Source organism: Gossypium hirsutum, chromosome A08 (assembly GCF_007990345.1).
Source record: "Gossypium hirsutum isolate 1008001.06 chromosome A08, Gossypium_hirsutum_v2.1, whole genome shotgun sequence".
Classification (NCBI taxonomy): Eukaryota; Viridiplantae; Streptophyta; class Magnoliopsida; order Malvales; family Malvaceae; genus Gossypium; species Gossypium hirsutum.
In genome coordinates this window covers 81,327,307-81,349,277 of record NC_053431.1, presented here as the reverse complement: position 1 = coordinate 81,349,277, position 21,971 = coordinate 81,327,307, and the positions used below count along the sequence as shown (strand labels likewise).

The 21,971-nt window shown below is 34.6% G+C and overlaps 1 protein-coding gene across 2 annotated transcripts; it reads left to right on the top strand.

The window, feature by feature from the left end:
* The first annotated feature begins 967 nt into the window (after window positions 1–967).
* Window positions 968–6,717, top strand: LOC107948140 (protein HLB1). 2 transcript variants are annotated; one of them, XM_016882609.2, is made up of 14 exons: window positions 968–1,586; window positions 2,265–2,387; window positions 2,503–2,572; window positions 2,751–2,864; window positions 3,090–3,173; window positions 3,552–3,602; window positions 3,718–3,747; window positions 3,882–3,944; window positions 4,032–4,097; window positions 4,268–4,393; window positions 4,620–4,655; window positions 5,662–5,781; window positions 6,126–6,314; window positions 6,458–6,717. In XM_016882609.2, the coding sequence occupies exons 1-14, from the start codon at window positions 1,252–1,254 to the stop codon at window positions 6,566–6,568; spliced, it is 1,518 nt and encodes a 505-aa protein (XP_016738098.1). In that variant the 5' UTR covers window positions 968–1,251; the 3' UTR covers window positions 6,569–6,717. The 2 variants fall into 2 exon arrangements, with proteins under 2 accessions (XP_016738098.1, XP_040930427.1); XM_041074493.1 differs by lacking the exon at window positions 6,458–6,717 and having other exon boundaries at window positions 1,042–1,586; window positions 6,043–6,196.
* Window positions 6,718–21,971: the final 15,254 nt, after the last annotated feature.

Sequence of the window (21,971 nt, the reverse complement as noted above, 5' to 3'; positions counted from 1 at the left end):
CATATTTTATATACTTATTATTAAAATATTAATATAAAATATTTTTAATAGAATATTAAGAATATTTTCTAAATTTAAATTTATTATTAGTAGTAGAATTTATTGTAAAAATAAAATTATAATATTAAATAATTTAATTAAAATAATAAATTGTATTAACTATATTAATAATTTATTATGTACTATTAAATGTAAATATAAATATATATTTAATAATATTGAAAAGTATAATTTAAAATCAATATTTTAACATTTCTAAAAGTTAAAACTAAAATTTTATTATAATATATTAATATTTAGCTCGGTTCAAGTAAATTATTATCTAAAAACTTTTTACTCATAATTGAGGTTTTTTTCAAAAAATTCTTAAAAGAAGAAAACTTGCATAAAAAGGGGTTTATTGTAATTGACTAAGTAACTTCATTCATCAAGTTATTTGTCATTAACCAAACACAAAAATGTGAAAAATATTTTTCATAAATAATTTTTCATGAAAGAAATGCACCTTAAGTAAAAATCTTATATAAATAATATTACTTCCATAAATGAATTTATGGATTGAGTTGAGATTAAATTAGGCCCATAATATTAATACCATAATAAATTTCCAATTTTAACTTAGAAAAAAAATATAAATTTCAAATTTCAACTAAATTCACCCATATTTATAAATAATTCATTTAAGTTCGTTAGCACTTTCATATATATATATTATTTTTTAAAAAAATAATTGTTTTTATTTAATATTTAACGATTATATAATTATAACCATTATATATTTTTTAATTAAATTTCTAAAAAAATTAATATTTAAATTATAAGTATATTTCGTTTGATGTCATATAAATTACATAAGAAATGTTGTATTTTGGTTTTGAATATAAAAAGCTATGCCCGAACCATTTTTTTAAACCAACTTAATTATTTTTTAAAGCTTAATATCGTGTTCAAAATTTAGGTTTTTTAATAATGATTTTTCCGGAAAATGGTCAACACCACCCTGCGAACTTAGGTTTCAATACATTAAAATTTAGTAATGAGGGAGGAATCTTGGCATTTGAAGATAACAGTTGTACTCTTACATAGTAGCTTACCATGTTTTACTTTTACTGCGACTTATTACGGCCCGGCTGAAGTAACTTCCTTTTTTGCATTGGATCTTGGCTTCAACACGCTATATTTTCTAGTTCTCTCTTTCAGATCTTCTTGGATTCCGCTTTGGCGTTGCACGCAAATCTCTCGTTCAACGCTATGTCCGAAACGATTGAGGGATCCGAACTTCAAAATGGTTTCCAGCCACAACCCCGGCCCGAGCCCGAACCGGAATCGGAATTGAAAGTAGAATCTCAACCTGAACAACAACCGGAAGAGGAACTGAAACCGGAACCTGTGGTAACTGATGTCGATCCGAAGCCGGAGCCGAACAATGAGAGCTCGATCCAATCGAATGAGACGACCAAACAAGCTTCAACCGACCAAGTTGCTCCTCCAGGGCGGCGTAAAGATGACGAGAACCGGACTTTCACGATGAGAGAATTGCTAAGTGAATTGAAAAGCGACGAAGATGATGCAGGTTCTCCTTACAGGTACTTTCTTTTTTCCTTCTCTTTTCGAGTTTCAGTTGATCAAAAAATTACACTCTTTAATTTGTAATTGGATTTAACGAGATTTCAACGTACAAATCTTTCGATCTTTGAAGGTCCCCGTTGATTATTCTCCTCAATTAAATGTGGAGAATTCTTCGAGTTTCAACTGAACCTAAAATTATGCTGTTTCTCTTTTATATCCCGAACAGAGAAGTTACAGAATTTTGATTCTTGATTATCTATTGGCAAACTACTAGATGCAATTAAGGCGTACTCTTCCTTTTAGTCTACGAGTTCATTTTCATTAATTGCATGGATGAGCAACTGTTCTCCCATCAAAGGTCTTCCATTACTCTTGAACATGATTGTTATGTTAGAAGCTCGTTATCTTTGAACTTCAGATGCAATTAGATTTTTTTTCCTGCTTTCGAGTCATTAAATTAGTTCTGAATTTCAAGTTCGGCATCAATTGTAATCTTAATCTTTTCCAACTTCGATGAAGGAATCCTTGGTTTTGGGATTTTGCACTTTATAGAATTCAGTTTATGTTCATTTTCATATGCCGCCATTCATGCAGTAAAGGTTTCCTAGTCTTGTTGGAGTAAATATGATGTGATCCTTGTTTCTTCTGCTTGTGAATGATACCATTGTCTACTACATGATTTATATATGCTTCAGTCAAGAAAACACGCAATGTCAGTCCTACCAAAATAATGCTGCAATGGAGTTGATCAATAGTGTCACTGGTACTGATGAGGAAGGCAGGTCTCGTCAACGGATTCTTATATATGCTGCCAGGAGGTACTGTCATCTTATTTTTATACACTTTTCACACTTTACTTCCATATTGAGCTTGATATGTTGCCGCTTTAGAGTCTGCTATTCAATAGTACTGATTTTCAGTCAAATTTTGTAGGTATGCTACTGCACTGGAGAGAAACCCAGAAGATTATGATGCTCTCTACAATTGGGCATTGGTTCTTCAGGTTTGAGATACTGGTTAATGTTGATGTTCGCTTAACATCATTCAGAATGATTATCATGTCTTATTATTATACAGCAAGGGCAGCCTCCTTAACATTGTCAATTTAAGCATATTGTAATGGTTGCAAAATGATGCAGATTTCTCATATCATGTCCTTTCTGTTCTTATTTGGCTTGCAGGAAAGTGCAGATAATGTTAGTCCAGATTCTACTTCACCTTCTAAAGATGCCTTGCTAGAGGAGGCTTGTAAAAAGTATGACGAGGCTACTCGTCTTTGCCCAACACTTCATGATGTATGTGTGCTTGTTCATGTTGCTGATGATCCATTGCATTACTATGATCTTTTGGTTTTTTTAAGTTCCATTTCAATTAAAAAAGGCATGATGACTGCTCAGAGTGCATAAGCCAGATAAGAAACTGAATGCACAACAGAATTTACTGAAATAAGTGTAGAGCTGTATAATATATACACTAATGATATTCATTCATGACTTTGATGCAATTTCATTGCATGACAGGCTTTCTACAACTGGGCTATAGCAATCTCTGATCGAGCAAAAATGCGTGGTCGGACCAAAGAGGCTGAAGAACTATGGGAGCAGGTTCTTACTTTATAATTTTGATATCTTAGTCATGCTAGACTTTTGTATGAACAATACTAGTCCTTTATAGGCAAATCTTGGTGTCTTGTCATGGAAAACCTTTTCCATGTGTGGATAAGATCTTGTTTCCTCTTTATGTTTCATGTTAGCTGCATGCTGTTATATAATCTAATTTAGCAAGGCCAACGAACCATGGAACTGGATTTTACTTTGGAGTTTTGGTATACAGTCATTCTGGAAATTAGTGCTGAAGCACATTGTCCTTGTAGTCATGCTGTGTAGAAATCCTTGGTGTTTTCAAAGGAATGCCTTGCTTTAGTAATAAAAGCGTTGTCCTTTACTTTGATAGAGCCTAATCCTATTGTTATGGGTTTTCAGGCAACAAAAAACTATGAAAAAGCTGTCCAGCTCAACTGGAATAGCCCCCAGGTATATTAGAAGTAATTGTTTCTTTTAGTCTTGTAATTCTCCCAACTAGAATGACTACATCTTTCATTTTTATTCTACATCTTAGTGGTTTTAAGGATTCTTAAATCTCTTTCAGGCTCTAAACAATTGGGGACTTGCTCTTCAGGTAAACCCTGTTTTAGTGATGTTGATATTGTAATCAGCTTCATTTTATTGCTGTATCTTTCAAATTTCTGAGTCTACTTCTATGAAATCCTAGAACGCTATGCTTACTTTCATGTTCTATCATGCATGCTTTAGGAACTCAGTGCAATTGTTCCAGCTCGGGAGAAGCAAAAAATTGTCAGGACTGCAATTAGTAAGGTACAAAAGTCATTTGACATCTGATAAGTCCTAAAAGAAGTTCACTTTGCATTTCAATTCTTACAATTCCCTTTGCTTTAAATGCAGTTTCGTGCTGCAATACAGTTGCAATTTGATTTCCATCGAGCAATATACAACCTTGGAACTGTTCTGGTAAGTTTGTTGGTTATTACTAGTCGTGATACTGGATGGCATGATCCTATTCTCACCTATGATACATTCATTTTTGAAATTAATGAGATTAGATAATGACCTTATCAAGTGAAATTTCAAACAAGTGAAGCATTGATTTGGAAATTGAAATATTTCTATTCCTAATGCAGTATGGACTAGCTGAGGATACCTTAAGACAAGGTTCGCCGAATCTGAAAGAAGTTTCCCCAGATGAGCTGTATAGCCAGTCTGCTATCTATATTGCGGCTGCTCATGCACTGAAACCAAATTACTCGGTAAGAGATCAATGTATTTTTCTGGACTACTGAGGTTTACCCTACATTCAGGCTATATATGTGGCTCAATTATTGGCTAATGAAATTTTGTCACGAGTTTACTAAAGAAAGCTAATGTTATACTTCTTAATTTTCTCCTTAATTTAAAAGTTCCAGTGTTCTGCATTTTGATTTCCTATCTTAGTTTTGTGGATATGTTCTTATTTGATGTTTTAAATACATCCAGGTTTACAGCAGTGCCTTGAGGCTTGTTCGTTCAATGGTCAGTATATAATCTTTCAACAGTGTATTTTTAGGTTTATTTTGTTTTCTAAATTGATTGAATCTTCCATAAGAAATGTTGAGTCTGTTAGAATGAAAACGATCTTCTGTTCCTTTACCTGGTTAATTAGCATTTATTACTACTGTAGGAGTATTTTTGGTGTAATCCTTCTAGTTCTGCAGTTCTTTCTTGTCAGTCATTAGTGCTGTTTTTAACTGTCAATTATTAGTGCACCACAACTATATCTTTGAGCTGCACCAGAAACTTCGGTTTGATGCAAAATATCCTTTCAGTATAAGGACCACATGCTTTCCAATGCTTTTTCAAATAGTATTCCTTTGGCTTGAAATGTGAACCTATTCAATGATTGGCCAATCCATGCTGACCCCCAACAATGTTCATTTAGTTTTCCTCGCAACATAAGTGAGGATGCATTGTTTGAAAATCTGAAGTTAAAAAAGGTTGTGTGATAGAACACATATAAATGTAAAATTTGTGATTATTTTGCAGGTTCTTGGATTTGTCAGATGCCTATTTTGGTGGTGAATTTAAAACTCCCATACATATTTGTGATTTTGAAAATCATGCTTTTATACCTTTCAAATATGTAATCATATTGAATCTTAATTTTTATATATAATGTATGCGCTTCATTCTCACTATATATAGCAAATGAAATCCAATTGATGTTCCCAAACATAGCATACACTGATTTGGCCTAGCAATACCTCCTTGGCTTAGTGATCTTGTATTCAAATCATAAGAAACATAATTTTATTTAAAAATGTAATTGCAAGCTACTGTAATTGTATTCTTTCACCCTCTTCATTTTCGAGTGCCTGTCTTGAAGATTATTTTTTTCTCATTTGCTCGTTCATGTTTAAATCAGATGGCTCACCTGGTTAAGAGAACTATTATTGCGGAAGCCATCACTCTGTTTCTTCTTAATTGAATTGGCTGGGCAACTCATTTAATATTATGTCTAACTGAAATAAAATTTTGACAGTTACCTTTACCCCATCTTAAGGATGGTTATCTTACTGCACCACCAGCAGGAAATTCAATGGCTCCTCATGGTGCTTGGAAGAGAACAGAGTTCTTTTTGAATCATGAAGCACTTCAACAGGTAAAAAGAAACTGTTTGGTCTTTTTGTTGTCCGTGCCTAATTGATATCAATTTTCATTCATTTTTGCCTGACCATGGACGTTAGTTTTGTCAAACATATTTTGATAGTTAATGGCTGAAATTATGTTGTTGTAAGTTCCTTTGGAATTTGGAGTGTATTATAGTGTTCACTGCTTGTTTGTAGCCACTTGTCCTAGCATGTATTGCTTTTCTGTTTAATTGCTTAAATAGTGACCCTAACTTAGAGTAGTAAAAGGACAGATCTGCTCAGACATTGATTACGTTTCTCCATGTCCATGTCCATGTCCATGTCCGTATCCTCTTCAATTTTTCCAATGGAGCAGGTCATCAGGGTTGATCAGAGACAAATTACCCGGAGCCTCTCTGGAAGAACTTCAGATGTAACAGATATGGACAAAAGGGCTATAAGAGTTGATATTCCAGATATTGTTTCTGTATCAGCATGTGCTGATCTGACTTTACCCCCAGGTGCAGGTCTCTGTATCGATACCACCTCTGGTCAAGTTTTCTTGGTAAGTATCGTGCTTTTCAATTTGCATTCTAGAAATTTCATCTCAAACCTGTCGGAAAACTTGATAATTATTACCCATTTTTTTCCTTTGGATGCTGCTATCTTGGCATGGCTTTAGTGACCATCTTCTGTTGTTGCTTTCAGGTTGCTGACTCGTGGGAATCACTAGACGGATGGCTTGACGCCATCCGCTTAGTTTACACAATTTATGCACGAGGTAAGACTGATATTCTGGCGGGTATCATTACGGGCTAATTGTTGCTTTATGTATGGACCTTTCATTTTCTTTTTCTTTTTTAGTTTATTTGCATTACTTTCATATTTCCTCGGATCTAATTTGACTCCTGTATATTATCAAAATTTTTGGAATACTGTCTGGTTAAGCTATTTATTTGGCATCTCAACTGATATTTTGATCATTTTTACAGTTTGGTAAAAAAACATTAATACTATAATAATTTGACGGTCATATTTTATATTGTATTCATGTAGATTATACTAATTGAGTAAATTAAAAATCTCCATACATTTAAAAAAAAATCAAATTGTTAAAATTGTTGATTCAAAACTTTTCATACGTGTCAAAATATAATTATATTGATAAATTTTAATAATTGTTAACAATGTCAATAGAAAAAATTCAAAAAGTTATGGAAGTGTATAAATTTAAAGTGATGTTATATTTATGTAAGTGGGTTATTTTCATATACATTTATTTATTTTTATATCAATTTTTTATTTGTATTTCTATACTATATACTAAGGTTTGGTTAAAATATGCTATAAGTTTTTGTATTATTCATAAATTTATGAATTAGTTTTTGTTTTTTTATTTTTAAGAATTTAGTCCATTTATTTTTCAGATTTTAAAATTTGGATTTAATTGTTAATATTGTTAAAATTATTTTGTTAAATTCATGTTTATTATGACAACATTTTTTAAGGTAATTGGCTATCAACACTTGTTTTTTTTTTTTTTAATTTCAAATTGTACACTAACAAATTTACCAAGGACAATTAATAGTGTTAACAATTAGATTTGAATTTTAAAATTTAAAAAGTAGAGAAATTAAATTTTTGAAAATAAAAGTATAAGGATTAAATATCAAATTTGTGAAGAGTACAAAGATTTATGACATATTTTAACCTTAAAGTTTTGATCGAGTTGGTGACACAAATCAACTAAGTCTTAATTTAGTATTAAATTACAAAAATGTCATCTCTTTTATACAACAACAAATATTATTCTAAAGATATTTATGTATTTATATTTTGATATTTCTAATATATATACACATATAATAAAAATTATGATATTTAAACACATGTCATCTTGATTCTTAACTAAAATCACATTTAATTTTTATATCAATTTTTTATAAGTTCTTTATATAAATATTTTCACCATGGGTATACCATTATCTAGTAATACATGAAATTTTTTTATCTGGGTGTGCCATTATCTTGTTTTGTATATGTAAGAAAGAAAAATGATACAAAAATGAGTAAAACTACCTTGATTTTACAATAGGACCAAATCTAGATTTTGACACATCATGTCTAAAAAATGCATATGAAAAGAAACACACATGTCTATTAAAAAAGAGACTGTGATTAATATGGTAAAGTTAAGATATTGAAAATTATGATATCTTTGGTATAGATCTTATCATAAATGTATATTTTTATTTTATATAAAGAGACAAGATAAAAATGCTCCCATAACAATAATTGTCATTTTGAAAAAAAATATATTATTGGTAATTTTTCAATTAAATTGAGATCCAAGTGATAGGTAATATCAATTTAATCAAACTCTTGGCATGCACTTAATATAAAAGTGATGATGTTTATAAATTTTTTCATCCTTTTTTAAATTGTAATATAATTGTTCACTTGTAAAAAAAAAAAAAGTTGATGATAATGATGATGAAGAAACAATATTTTAAAAGATAATATTTATCATGATATTAAAAGGTAATATTAATGTGTCCATCTGTATAAACTGATATATAAAATTTATATAATAAGATAAAAATGTGATAATTAATCTATAAGAAGGTTTCAAATACAGTTATATATTTATTATTTTAGGGTAAAATTATATAATTAATCACATAACTTTTTAAGTTTTCATTTTAGGCATTAAAATTAAAAAAAATCATTTTATTTTAAGTATTATAGTTAATAATCGTTTTTATTTTGGTTACTTTTTCTTAGAATTTATAAGGAAAACTTAGGTTTTTTTTAGGGAAAAGTAAATAAACTTAAAAAGATAAAATGATTTTTCTTTGGGCAATTCAATGTAAAACATAGGTTTTTCCTTTTACTAGAAAAATTAAATTAGTTCTAAAAAAGAAAATACAAGAAATTAAAAAAAAATGGTTTTTATCTTTAAAAACCCAAGTAATTCCATGTAAAACTCTAGATTTTTTTTAAAGAAAAAAAAGAGCTAAAATTAATTCGAAAAAGAAAAACATAAAGGAAATTAAAAAAAAACGTTTTCCCTATAAAAACCCATGTAGTTTCCTATAAAGCCTAATTTTTCCTTTTTATTGAGAAAAATTAAAATTAATCTTAAAAAAAAAAGAGAAAAAAAAAAGAGATTAAAAAGAGAAAGTGAGTGACCAAAATGAAAATTTACTAAAATTGAATGACTAAAATAAATTTTGAATTAATAATGGGTAACCAAAATAGAAACAGTTGTTAACGGCAGTGCCTAAATTTCAAGAAAAAAATTATTTTTGTTTCCAAAATGAAAACATATAAAAATTGAGTGCTTATCTATGTAGTTTATCCATCATTGTAATATTTTTTTTATGCGTGTATGTGCCACCCTTTAAATTAAGCACCAAGCCCAAAAAAAATTAAAGGGTCAAAATAAATAATAAATATTTGAGAAGCCAAGATGCAAATCTACTATTATATTAATTGGTAATGTAATAATTTTTGAAAGGATTCTCCAACTTACTATTTTTGGAACTAAAACCATTAGGTACTTGTCTACTTTTCTCCTTTAATCCTTATTTATAAAATCTAAAATCTTCACTAAATAATTTTTTTAATTATGATAGAAATATGACGATTTTTGATGATTATGGACTCTTCTGCTAGTGTTTTTCAACAATCGATGGGTTGGGCACACAATGAAAAAGGTTCATCGCCGATTGCTGGTGATTCAATTGTTGATCAGAATAGTATAGATATATATAGAAGGGTTTCCTCATCTACTATCTTTTCGGGGTACTCTTCTAGGGTCTCCTCCATATTTGTTTCAAGGGTGGATATGGATGATATCGTGTTAGAGGATAATGACGTGTTGATTAGTGATGTAACACCCTTAACCCGTATCCGTCACCGGAATAGGGTTACAGAGCATTACAGGAGCTTACAGAGTAATTTCATATAATTCATGTCATTTACTTTTCATATCTGAAATTAATCATATTGTCCCTTAAATGGACCCTCGAGGCCCAATTTAAACATTAGAATCAAGTTGGGACTAAATTGAGAACTCAAAATTTCTTTCTCAAAATTCCAAAATTTTTCTTATATATAGGGTCATACGCCCATGTGGGTAGCAAGTGATATGCCCATGTCCCAGGCCGTGTGGGCATTCGATATGAGGCACTCGGCAGTGTCCCAGTTCGTGTCCTTACCCGTGTAACTCTCTGGCTTGTACCACACAACCTATCACATGCTCGTGTTTTAGGCCGTGTATTACATACGGCTGAGACACGCGCTCGTGTCGCTGCCCGTGTGCCCAATTTTGAGCATTCTATTTCTCAAAACTTAAAATGCAGGGGACACATGGCCAAACCACGTGCCCATATGCCATGCCATGTGTCACACACGATCAAGACACACGCCTGTGTGTTTACCCATGTGACAAAATAAGGCCATTTCCTAGCCTTATTTCTCACCCAAATTTAACCTTCAACCTACAATAACATTTGCATACATTTTCCAACCAATTCAAGTCATATAAATCAAGCAAACATCATTAACATGTATGAAATAGTATAACATATTCATATGATCGAACTTACCTTCTTGTAATGATTTATATTTTACCCTAATTCAATTTAACTAAACCACATACATATAAGCTAAACATGATATATAACCTTATAATAATATACCAAATCAAACCATTACTAGCCATTCCAATGGCTAGATTACAAACATCTATTTACAAGCCATCAATTGGCCAAGTTAACGGATACATGCCATTATACCAAAATAAGTTTACTATTTATATCAAAATAAGCTGGTGGATAGTGTGATGATACTCCGACAGATCTCTAACCTTTGCAAGCTTCTGAGCACTATAAAACAGAGAAAATAAAACCTAGTAAGCATTTAATGCTTAGTAAGTTCGTATAACAGGAATTAAACTTACCAATCATATTCATTTTAATAAGCATAACAATATCATGCTTCCAAACAAATTAGCAAATTTGCCTAATCACATATACTCAAATAAACAAGTTAGTCACATAATTCATATATACATGAAGTAAGCATAGATGACCTTATCATGTTACACACTTTAAAGTATTTCGGGAACATTCTAGATATAATTCATTTAATCTCATAGTTTCTCATTTTAGGAATTTATCCGTTGAATCATTGAAATTTCGATGGATACTCAGGTAGTACACACAAGGTGTACAAAACTATAAACCGTCAACTCATAATCAGGGGTACCCATTAGGGTAATTATAGGTACACTCCCGAGCCACATATCAAGATGCTCAGATGAGCCATGTAACAGGACTAAACAGGAAACTCATAACAGTATTAATCAGGGAGCTGATAGAGCTTAACAGATAACTCTGAAGAGTTAATATCAGAGAGAACCTGATAAGGTAACAGGGAGTTCAAGCGAGTCATGTCAGGAAGCTCATAAAAGCCTATATCAGGACGCTCACACAGAGCTGCGTTTGTGTCCACGTTATATGTCGGATCACAACCGATCAAATCATGTAACAGGACGCTCACACAGAGCTGCGATAGTGCGCAACAAATGCAAGATCACTACTGATCAGGACGTTCGCAAGAACTATATAACAGGATGCTCGTAAGGGCTATAACAGGATTGCTGTAAATGCAAGACCACGTGTAATATGGGAAATCACATATATCCATCGAATTTCATTATTCAAACAGAACTTAATATTTTTCGGATATGATTGAACATATGATTATTTCATTTATTTTTAACATTTATAAAATTCATAAAATCATATGCCATATTCAATTCAAGCATACAAATAAACACAATTCGGTTACACGAACTTACCTCGATACTCGTTTGTGTATGAAAATCTACTAATCAGAAACTTTTTCTTTTCCTCGATTTAGCTTCGAATTTGAGTTATCCAGATCTATATAAATGAATTGATCATCAATTTACTACAATTCATATTCAATTGAATTCAATTTACACCTTTGGCAAAATTACCATTTTGCCCTTAAACTTTTCATAAATTTTAATTTCGTCCCTAGGCTCGGAAAATGAAATTCATGCAATTTAATCCTTATTCCAAGCCTAACTGAAATTTTTATATAACATTTACAGCACATTTATTTGACAAAAATTCAAAATTTTTCCACAACTTTTACATCTTTGCAATTTATTCCCTAAATCATAATTTCATCGAAATTTACTTTGTAAAAGTTGTTTATCTATCAACAACCTTTCATTTTCTACCATAAATTTCAAAATTTCAACATATTCATCCATGAAAAAACTTTGTTACTTTGATAACTTTTCAAATTAATCCCCAAAATAGATAGATTAGAATATCCTAATCTCAAAAATATAAAAATTACTAAAAACGGGACAAGAAAACATACCTAATTAAGCTTGATTAGTTTCCTTTATCTCTCCTAAGGTTTCCATATAATTTGGGGATGAAGATGATAATAATATGATGATATTTCTTTTTAAATTATTTATCATCCATTAATTTTTTTTGATTTCCAATTTAGTCCTTAGCCTTTTCTAATTTTCCATGGATGATTCATCAAAAATATCTACTAACTTTTCTTTAATGTCTAATTACCATACAATGACTTTAAGTTTTGAATTCCATAGATATTAGATCCTTCTAGCTACTAGAATTCATCTTTTTCATTCTATGCAATTTGGTCCTTTCCATAATTAAGCACATAATCGATAAAATTTTATTATCAGAATTTTCATAAAAAATTCCTATCATAATACAGACCATGCAATAATATTAAAATATTTTTTTTCTGACTCGGATTTGTGGTCCTGAAACCACCGTTCTAATTTCACTGAAAATGGGTTGTTACAATTCTTCCCCCTTAAGAATTTTCGTCCTCGAAAATCTTACCAGTAAAGAGGTTTGAGTACTGCTTCTTCATGGTATCCTCTGGTTCCCAGGTAGTTTCTTCAATACCATGTCGTTGCCAGAGAACTTTTACCAATGCTACCTTTTTATTTCTTAACTCTTTTATCTCATGTATTAAAATTTTAATCGGTTCCTCATTGTAAGTCATATTAGGTTGAATCTCAACTTCTATTGGAGAAATAACATGTAAAGGATCTGACCGATATCGTCGTAACATAGTCACATGGAAAACATTATGAATTCTGTCAAGTTTTGTTGGTAATGCCAATCGATATGCAACAGGTCCAATTCTTTCAATAATCTCATAAGTCCCGATGAATCGTGGACTCAATTTTCCTTTAGGCCAAACTGGAGAACTTTCTTCCAAGGTGATACTTTTAAGAATACCTTATCACCGACTTAAAATTCTATTTCTTTTCGTTTAAGATTAGCATAAGACTTTTGACGATCTGAGGCTGCTTTTAAACTGTCTTGAATCACCTTCACATTTTCTTCAATTTCATAGACTAAGTCAACTCCATGTATCTTTTTCTCACTGAGCTCTGCCCAATACAATGGAGTTCTACATTTCTGACCATACAAAGCCTTGTACGGTGCTATTTTAATGCTGGATTGATAACTATTATTATAAGCAAATTCAACTAAAGGCAGATACTTTTCCCAGTTACCTTCAAATTCAAGCACATAACACCGAAGCATATCTTCTAAAATCTGTAACACCCCGTACCCGAGACCGTTGCCGGAGTCGGACACGAGGGGTTAATAGACTTAATTCACTTATTTGCACAGTCCATTTTAAATTTCCAGACGAGCTGGCTAACTGCGTCACTGTCACCTTAAAAATCATATCTCGAGTTCCAAAACTCGAAAACCAGTTCTGTAAATTTTTCCAGAAACTAGACTCATATATCCATCTACAAATTTTTTTCTAGAATTTTTGGTCGAGCCAATTAGTACAGTTTATAGTTAAAGTCTCCCCTGCTACAGGGTTCGACTATTCTGACCTTCATGCATTACGACTTGGATATCTCCCTGTACAGGGCTTCATTACTGATTCCGTTTGTTTCTATAGAAACTAGACTCGAAAAGGAATCTATAAATATATGGCATGACTTCTAATTATCTCTGGTTAATTTATAATGAATTTCCAAAGTCAGATCAGGGGATCCAGAAATCGCTCTGGCCCTGTTCCACGAAAACTTAAATATCTCTTAAAATCCGACTTATATGACCGTTTCGTTTCTTCCATATGAAATTAGATTCATCAAGGTTCGATTACATAATTTATTCACTATTTAACTCCATTTCTACTATTTTTAGTGATTTTTCAAATTCATACCACTGCTGCTGTCAGCATCTGCCTTTACGGTAGACTTTACCTATTACATAGTTTCCATGATTTAACTAACCCTTTAGCATATATAGCACAAAACATGATTGTGATTAACCATTCCAATGGCCAATCATTGCCAAGCATATCCACACCTCTCAATAACCATATACATACAAGATGATTATAGCATTATGCTCAAAATATGTATATAAGCCATTTTCGCATGGCTATCCAAATTTGTACAATACCGAAAGGTACATGACCAACATCAAAAAGGGTAGTCCTATACATGCCATTTCAAAGTTCAACCAAAAGTGTACCAAAAGGGGCTTTGATAGTGTGGACGACTTCGACTTCGACATTCCCGAGTCCGATAGCTGACGAACCAAAATCTATAAAACAGAGATTCAAAGAAACGGAGTAAGCATTAAATACTTAGTAAGTTTTGAGCCATGAAATTAGACACAACTAAAGCGTAGCATTCATATGGCTAAACGGATAATTTCATATGCACAAATTCTCAATATCATACTTACTTCACATTACCAACCCTTATATTCATACACAAAAGATCAACTTAGCCAAAGGCCGGTAGCTCATTTATCGACTGAGCGAATACTATTTGTAAGGGATCAACTAATTCAATGCATATACGAAACATACCTCATCGCTGGGATTTTACGAGCATATTAATTGAAACTATTACAGCAAGGTCGCTCATTCCCAAGCCAAGTACCTTCGGGATTTAACCGGATATAGCTACTTGCTCGAATGCCTTCGGGACATAGCCCGGATATAGTAACTCACACCAATGCCTTCGGGACTTATCCCGGATATAGTAACTCGCACAAATGCCTTCGGGACTTAGCCCAGATATAGTAACTCGCACAAATGCCTTCTGGACTTAGCCCGGATATAGTAACTCGCACAAATGCCTTCGGGACTTAGCCCGGAACTAGTCACTAGCGCAAATGCCTTCGGGACTTAGCCCGGTTATCATCCAAATATTCATGCACATATCAATAAATCATGACACATCCATATTTCATTTTCATAATTAGAGTTCAAACGCAAGTCACGTATTAAGCAATACCATTTTCGGCTCACTAGCCACATACAAACAACATGGTTTAGTTTGCTTTATGACACGATCTCTATGCACATACGGCTACCCGTCATACGTATAGACTAATTAACTCAACATATAATTCAAGTAGGATCATCATATCACCGTATATTTGTTATGCTCATACGTCATGACTTAATCAAATCGTAAACTAAGTCTCGTTACTCGAAAACTTACCTCGGATGTTGTCGAACGATTTCGATGGCTATTCGACCACTTTTTTCTTCCTTTTATCGGATTTAGTTCCCCTTTGCTCTTGAGCTTAATTTAACAAATAAATTGATTTAATCATTTGAGCATCGAAAAGAGGAACTCAAGGTACTTAGCCCATATATATATACATTAGACATTAAAGTCACATACATATGAAATCATGAATCAACTCAACATATTAACCCACACTTCCTTTTAGCCGATTGTCTATGCCAAGATAAAAGCATCAATATGCTTGCCTCTAACCGAATACATGCAACACTAATCTTCTTCCTATGGTCGAATATGCATGTCTATGTTGAGGCCGATTATATGCTTAATACTTCCTACAAGTATGGTTACTTGTATTGATTATATATCATCTTATTTCAAGTTCAAAACTCGGCTAATACGCATATATACACTAGTAATCAAATACTAACATTTTGCACTTCACCTTACTACCATTTCACATCTACTTTCTACCATGGCCGAATGCATCAAGACACCATACCATTCAATTTTGGTCATGGGTTACACAAAGAACTTAATGTCTAACTCAAAAATGCAAAAAAAGAAAATCCAAGAGTCATCAATCGCCATCACATGTATCATTACAAAGCTTCACACTTAGCATGCAAATGACATCAACACAAATCCACCTTAGCCGAAACTTAACTCATCTTCATGCCTCGTCACCACAACATCAAACATCAACCAAGGAGACAACACCCATGGCCGAATATCATCTCCATCTTATAGCAAAGATTTAAACCATGGGCTAGGTTGAACTCAAACTAACAACTAAAAACATGCATGAATCTCATGGACAACATCAAACATACCTTAGTCTAGCAAACCACCATAGCCGATTTTCTCCAAGCTCTTTCCCTTCCTTTCTTTCCTCTATTCGGCCAAAGATGTTCAAGAATGAACACTTTTTTTTGTCTTCTTTCTTCAATTCACGGCAATGGGGGGGGGGAAACATGGATGAGACAATTTTTTTTTCATCACTCCTCCCTTTGCATTATTATTTTATTACCCATACTTCTTATTTTATTTTTCCTAACATAAATCACTAACATAACATGTTTATGACATGTTTTGCCCATAACATTTTGTCCTCCTTCCTTGTCATGGCCGGCCACTACTAAATTAAGGGGGAAATTGACATGCAAGTCCACCCTTTTATTACATGCACTATTAGATCCTTATAGATTAACCTATCACATTTCAAAAGTGTCACACATAAGTCCTATTAGCTGAATTCACATGCAATCGACTAAATCGAAGCTTAAAACTTTCACACATTCATATTCACATATTTTAGACAATAAATATCATATTCAAATAATTTGGTGACTCGGTTTAGCGATCCCGAAACCGCTTTCTGACTAGGGTCACTTTAGGGCTGTCACAACTCTCCCCCATTTAAGAAATTTTCGTCCCTAAAAATCTTACCGGTAAATAGGTTTGGGTATCGCTCTTTCATAGAGTTCTCGAGTTCCCAAGTAGCTTCTTCCATCCCGTGTTTGAGCCATAACACTTTTACTAACGGAACCCTTTTGTTTCGCAACTCTTTCACTTCACGAGCTAGGATACGAATCGGTTCTTCTTCATAACTCATATCGGATTGAATTTCAACCTCTGATGGATTAATTACTTGTGATGGATCAGATCTATAACGTCGAAGCATCGAAACATGAAAGACGTCGTGAATCTTTTCAAGTTCAGGGGGCAAAATCAATCTATACGCAACTGGACCAATTCGTTCGGATACTTCATATGGCCCTATGAACCTCGGACTCAGTTTGCCCTTACGGCCAAATCTGAGTATCTTTTTCCAAGGTGAGACCTTAAGAAACACTTTGTCTCCCACCTGATACTCAATATCTCTTCGTTTTAAATCCGCATACGACTTCTGACGATCTGATGCTGCCTTCAGACTTTCACGAATTATTTTTACTTTCTGTTCAGCATCTTTAATCAAATCCACTCCGAAAATTTTACTTTCACCGAGCTCGGTCCAAAACAATGGCGTACGGCATTTACGCCCGTACAAAGCCTCGTAAGGTGCCATCTTAATACTTGATTGAAAACTATTGTTGTAAGCGAATTCAATCAAAGGTAGATACCGTTCCCATGAACCACTAAACTCAAGGATGCAGCATCTCAACATATCCTCGAGTATCTGAATTATCCGTTCGGATTGACCATCGGTTTGTGGATGAAAAGCGGTGCTAAAATGCAGCTTGGTACCCAAAGCTTCTTGCAATTTCTTCCAAAATCGCGAGGTGAATCTCGGATCTCTATCTGACACATTAGAAATCGGTACCCCGTGTAATCTTACAATCTGAGAAACATACAATTCAGCTAGTTTATCCAATGAAAAATCCGTACGTACAGGGATAAAATGAGCCGACTTAGTCAGTCTATCAACAACAACCCAAATCGCATCTTTCTTACTTGTCGACAATGGCAACCCAGACACAAAATCCATCGTGACTCGATCCCATTTCCATTCAGGTACCATGATCGGCTGGAGTAAACCCGTAGGCACTTAATGTTCCGCCTTCACTTGCTGACATATTAAACACTTCGAAACAAAATCGAAAATGTCTCGTTTCATACCATGCCACCAAAACTGACGTCTCAGATCGTTATACATTTTCGTACTCCCCGGGTGAATTGACATTCGGCTACAATGAGCTTCGTTCAGAATCATCGAAATGAGTTCTGAATTTCTTGGAACACACAACCGACTTCTGAACCTCAAACAATCGTCATCATCAATTTGAAACTCTGATTCCATATTCGGAACACATTCAGCCCGTTTTGCAACCAATTCATCATCGACTTTCTGAGCTTCACGAATTTGATGAATCAACAATGGTTTGGCCTTTAATTCCGCCACTAACACATTGTCGGATAGAACGGACAAGTGTACATTCATCGCTCGTAAGGCAAACAGTGATTTACGACTTAAGGCATCCGCAACCACATTAGCCTTTCCCGGGTGATAATCAATGACAAGCTCATAATCTTTCAACAACTCAAGCCAATGCCTTTGTCGCAGATTCAAGTCTCGTTGAGTCATCAAATATTTGAGACTTTTGTGATCCGAATATACATGGCACTTCTCACCAAATAAATAATGCCGCCATATTTTCAAGGCGAACACGATGGCAGCTAGTTCGAGATCATGGGTCGGATAATTTTTCTCGTGTGGCTTCAATTGTCTCGACGCATAGGCCACAACTCGACCTTCTTGCATCAATACGCAACCCAACCCAAGTAGGGAGGTATCACTATAAATGACAAACTCTTTTCCTGATTCGGGCTGCACTAGAACTGGAGCTTCCGTCAAATGGGTTTTCAATTGATCGAAACTTTTCTGACACCTTTCCGTCCATTCAAACTTAACATCTTTTTGAAGTAGCTTCGTTATTGGTGTGGCTATCATTGAGAAACCTTTTACAAATCGTCGGTAGTAACCGGCAAGTCCCAAAAAGCTCCGAACTTCAGTAATATTTCTCGGAGGCTTCCAGTTAAGTATGGCTGAAATTTTGCTCGGGTCAACTCGGATACCCGTTGCGGATACCACATGACCCAATAAGCTAACCTCTCTTAACCAGAACTCACACTTACTGAACTTAGCATATAATTGCTTATCTCGTAAAATCTGCAACACTAATCTCAGGTGCTCAGCATGCTCGGTTTCATCTCTTGAGTAAACCAAGATGTCATCAATAAACACAACTACAAACCGATCGAAATACGGTCTAAAGATCCGATTCATCAAATCCATAAATACCGCAAGGGCATTAGTGAGCCCAAACGGCATCACTAAGAACTCGTAGTGATCGTATCTCGTTCTGAAAGCAGTTTTGGGTATATCCGAATCTCGAATTCGCAACTGATAATAACCTGATCTCAAATCTATCTTTGAAAACACCGAGGCTCCCTTTAGTTGATCAAACAAATCGTCAATGCGCGGTATCGGATATTTATTCTTTATTGTCACCTTATTCAGTTGACGATAGTCGATGCACAACCTCATGGTTCCGTCCTTCTTTTTCACAAACAATACTGGTGCACCCCAAGGTGAGAAACTTGGTCGAGCGAAACCTCTATCCGTCAACTCTTGCAACTGAGCTTTCAACTCTTTTAACTCGGTTGGTGCCATACGATACGGAGCTATCGAAATCGGTGTAGTCCCAGGTACAAGCTCAATACCAAACTCTACCTCCCGAACAGGTGGTAAACTCAGTAATTCTTCGGGAAAAACATCCGGGTATTCACAAACCACCGGCACTGATTCGGGTTTCCTTTTTAACTCTTTGTCATCAAGTACATACGCAAGGTATGCTTCGCACCCCTTTCTTACATATTTCTGAGCCAACATTGATGATATTACAGCTGGAAACCCCTTTAAGTCCGTAGACTCAACTCAGATTATCTCGTTATTTGCGCACCTCAAATCAATAGTCTTGCTTTTGCAATTCACAACCGCATCATGCACAGTCAACCAATCCAAACCAAGAAAAACATCAAATTCATCAAACGGCAAAAGCATCAAGTCCGCCGGAAAACAGGAACCTCGAATTACTAAGGGGCATTTCTTACACACTTTGTCGACAAGCACGTAGCGACCCAAGGGATTTGACACCCGAATTATGAACTCAGTAGACTCAATAGGTAAAGTCTTACTGGATGCTAAGGTTTCACATATATAAGAATGAGTAGAACCAGGGTCGATCAAAGCAATCACATTAGTATCAAAGAGAGTAAAAGTACCGGTAATAACATCTAGCGAGGAAGCATCCTCGCGTGCGCGTATAGCATAAGCTCTAGCAGGAGCACGAGCCTCAGATCTGGTTGTAGCATCTCTAGATCCTCTCTGACCACCACTAGGATTTCCCGTCTTTCTAGATGGTCTACCTCGAGCAGTGGTAGCACCCGGTTTCCCACTCTGATTTACATTCTGTTCAGACAACCTCGGGCAATCTTTAATAAAGTGGTCAACCGATCCGCACTTGTAACATGAGCGGTCATGGAATCTACAACTCCCTGAATGCCATTTACCACAATACTGGAACTCCGTTCTATCTCGACGATCATTTCCAACACTGGCGACCGAAGTGACTCGTGCACTCACAGGGGGTCGATCGCGATCTCGTCTAGAAAAGCCCGAAGTGTCTCTAGATCGGCCTAGATCATCTCTAAATTTCTTTGATGACAGTTGGAAGGGCTTTCCCGAAGATCTCTTACGAAACTCCTTTGCTCCCATGTCAGCTTTCCTTTTCTCCTTACTGAGCTCCTCGGCTTTGCAAGCTCGCTCGACAAGTACCACAAATTCTCAGATTTCTAAAATGCCAACATACAGCTTTATATCATCATTCAGTCCATCTTCGAAACGTTTACACATCACAGCTTCTGAAGAAATGCATTCTCGTGCGTACCGGCTAAGCCTCACAAATTTTCGTTCATAGTCGGTAACCGACATGGAACCTTGTTTAAGTTCAAGAAATTCCTTCCGTTTTTGGTCAATGAATCTCTGACTGATATACTTCTTTCGAAACTCAGTTTGGAAAAACTCCCAAGTTACTAGCTCTCTGGGCACAACAGAAGTCAACGTATTCCACCAATAGTAGGCAGAATCACGTAGCAAGGAGATAGTACACTTTAGGCACTCATCGGGTGTGCAAGATAGCTCATCGAGTACCCGGATAGTGTTGTCCAACCAAAATTCAGCTTGCTCGGCATCATCGCTGTCCGTAGCTTTAAATTCAGTAGCCCCATGTTTTCGGATGCCGGAGGTATTGTAGGTGCGGGGGTGGCATTAGTCGGGAATGGAGGTTGTGGAACAGCCGTATTAGTTCGAATGTATTGGTTGAACCAATCATTCATCACGCAATAGAAAGCTTGTCTAGCTTCATCATTTGGATTACTAGCAATAGGTTGAGAGTCCGCCGGAGTTGTCCCTTGTGCGGGAGTAGGCGCTACACTCTCAAGATCATCAGCTACCGCTCGGTCGGGATCGGGATCCATTACTATAATAAACACATTTTTTTAATTGTCAGAAATCACCACACTATCAAATAATCACATAATGGCATGTATGGCTAGACCCAAACGTATTACGGTAGTCCTAGAATTGACTAAACCGTAGCTATGATACCAATAAAATTATAACACCCCGTACCCGAGACCGTTTCCGGAGTCGGACACGAGGGGTTAACAGACTTAATTCACTTATTTGCACAGTCCATTTTAAATTTCCAGACGAGCTGGCTAACTGCGTCACTGTCCCCTTAAAAATCATATCTCGAGTTCCAAAACTCGAAAACTAGTTCCGTAAAATTTTCCTGAAACTAGACTCATATATCCATCTACAAATTTTTTTCTAGAATTTTTGGTTGAGCCAATTAGTAAAGTTTATTAGTTAAATTATCCCCTGTTACAGGGTTCGACTATTCTGACCTTCATGCATTACGACTTGGATATCTCCCTGTACAGGGCTTCAATACTGATGCCGTTTATTTCTATAGAAAATAGACTCGAAAAGGAATCTATAAATATATTGCATGACTTCTAATTATCTCTGGTTAATTTATAATGAAT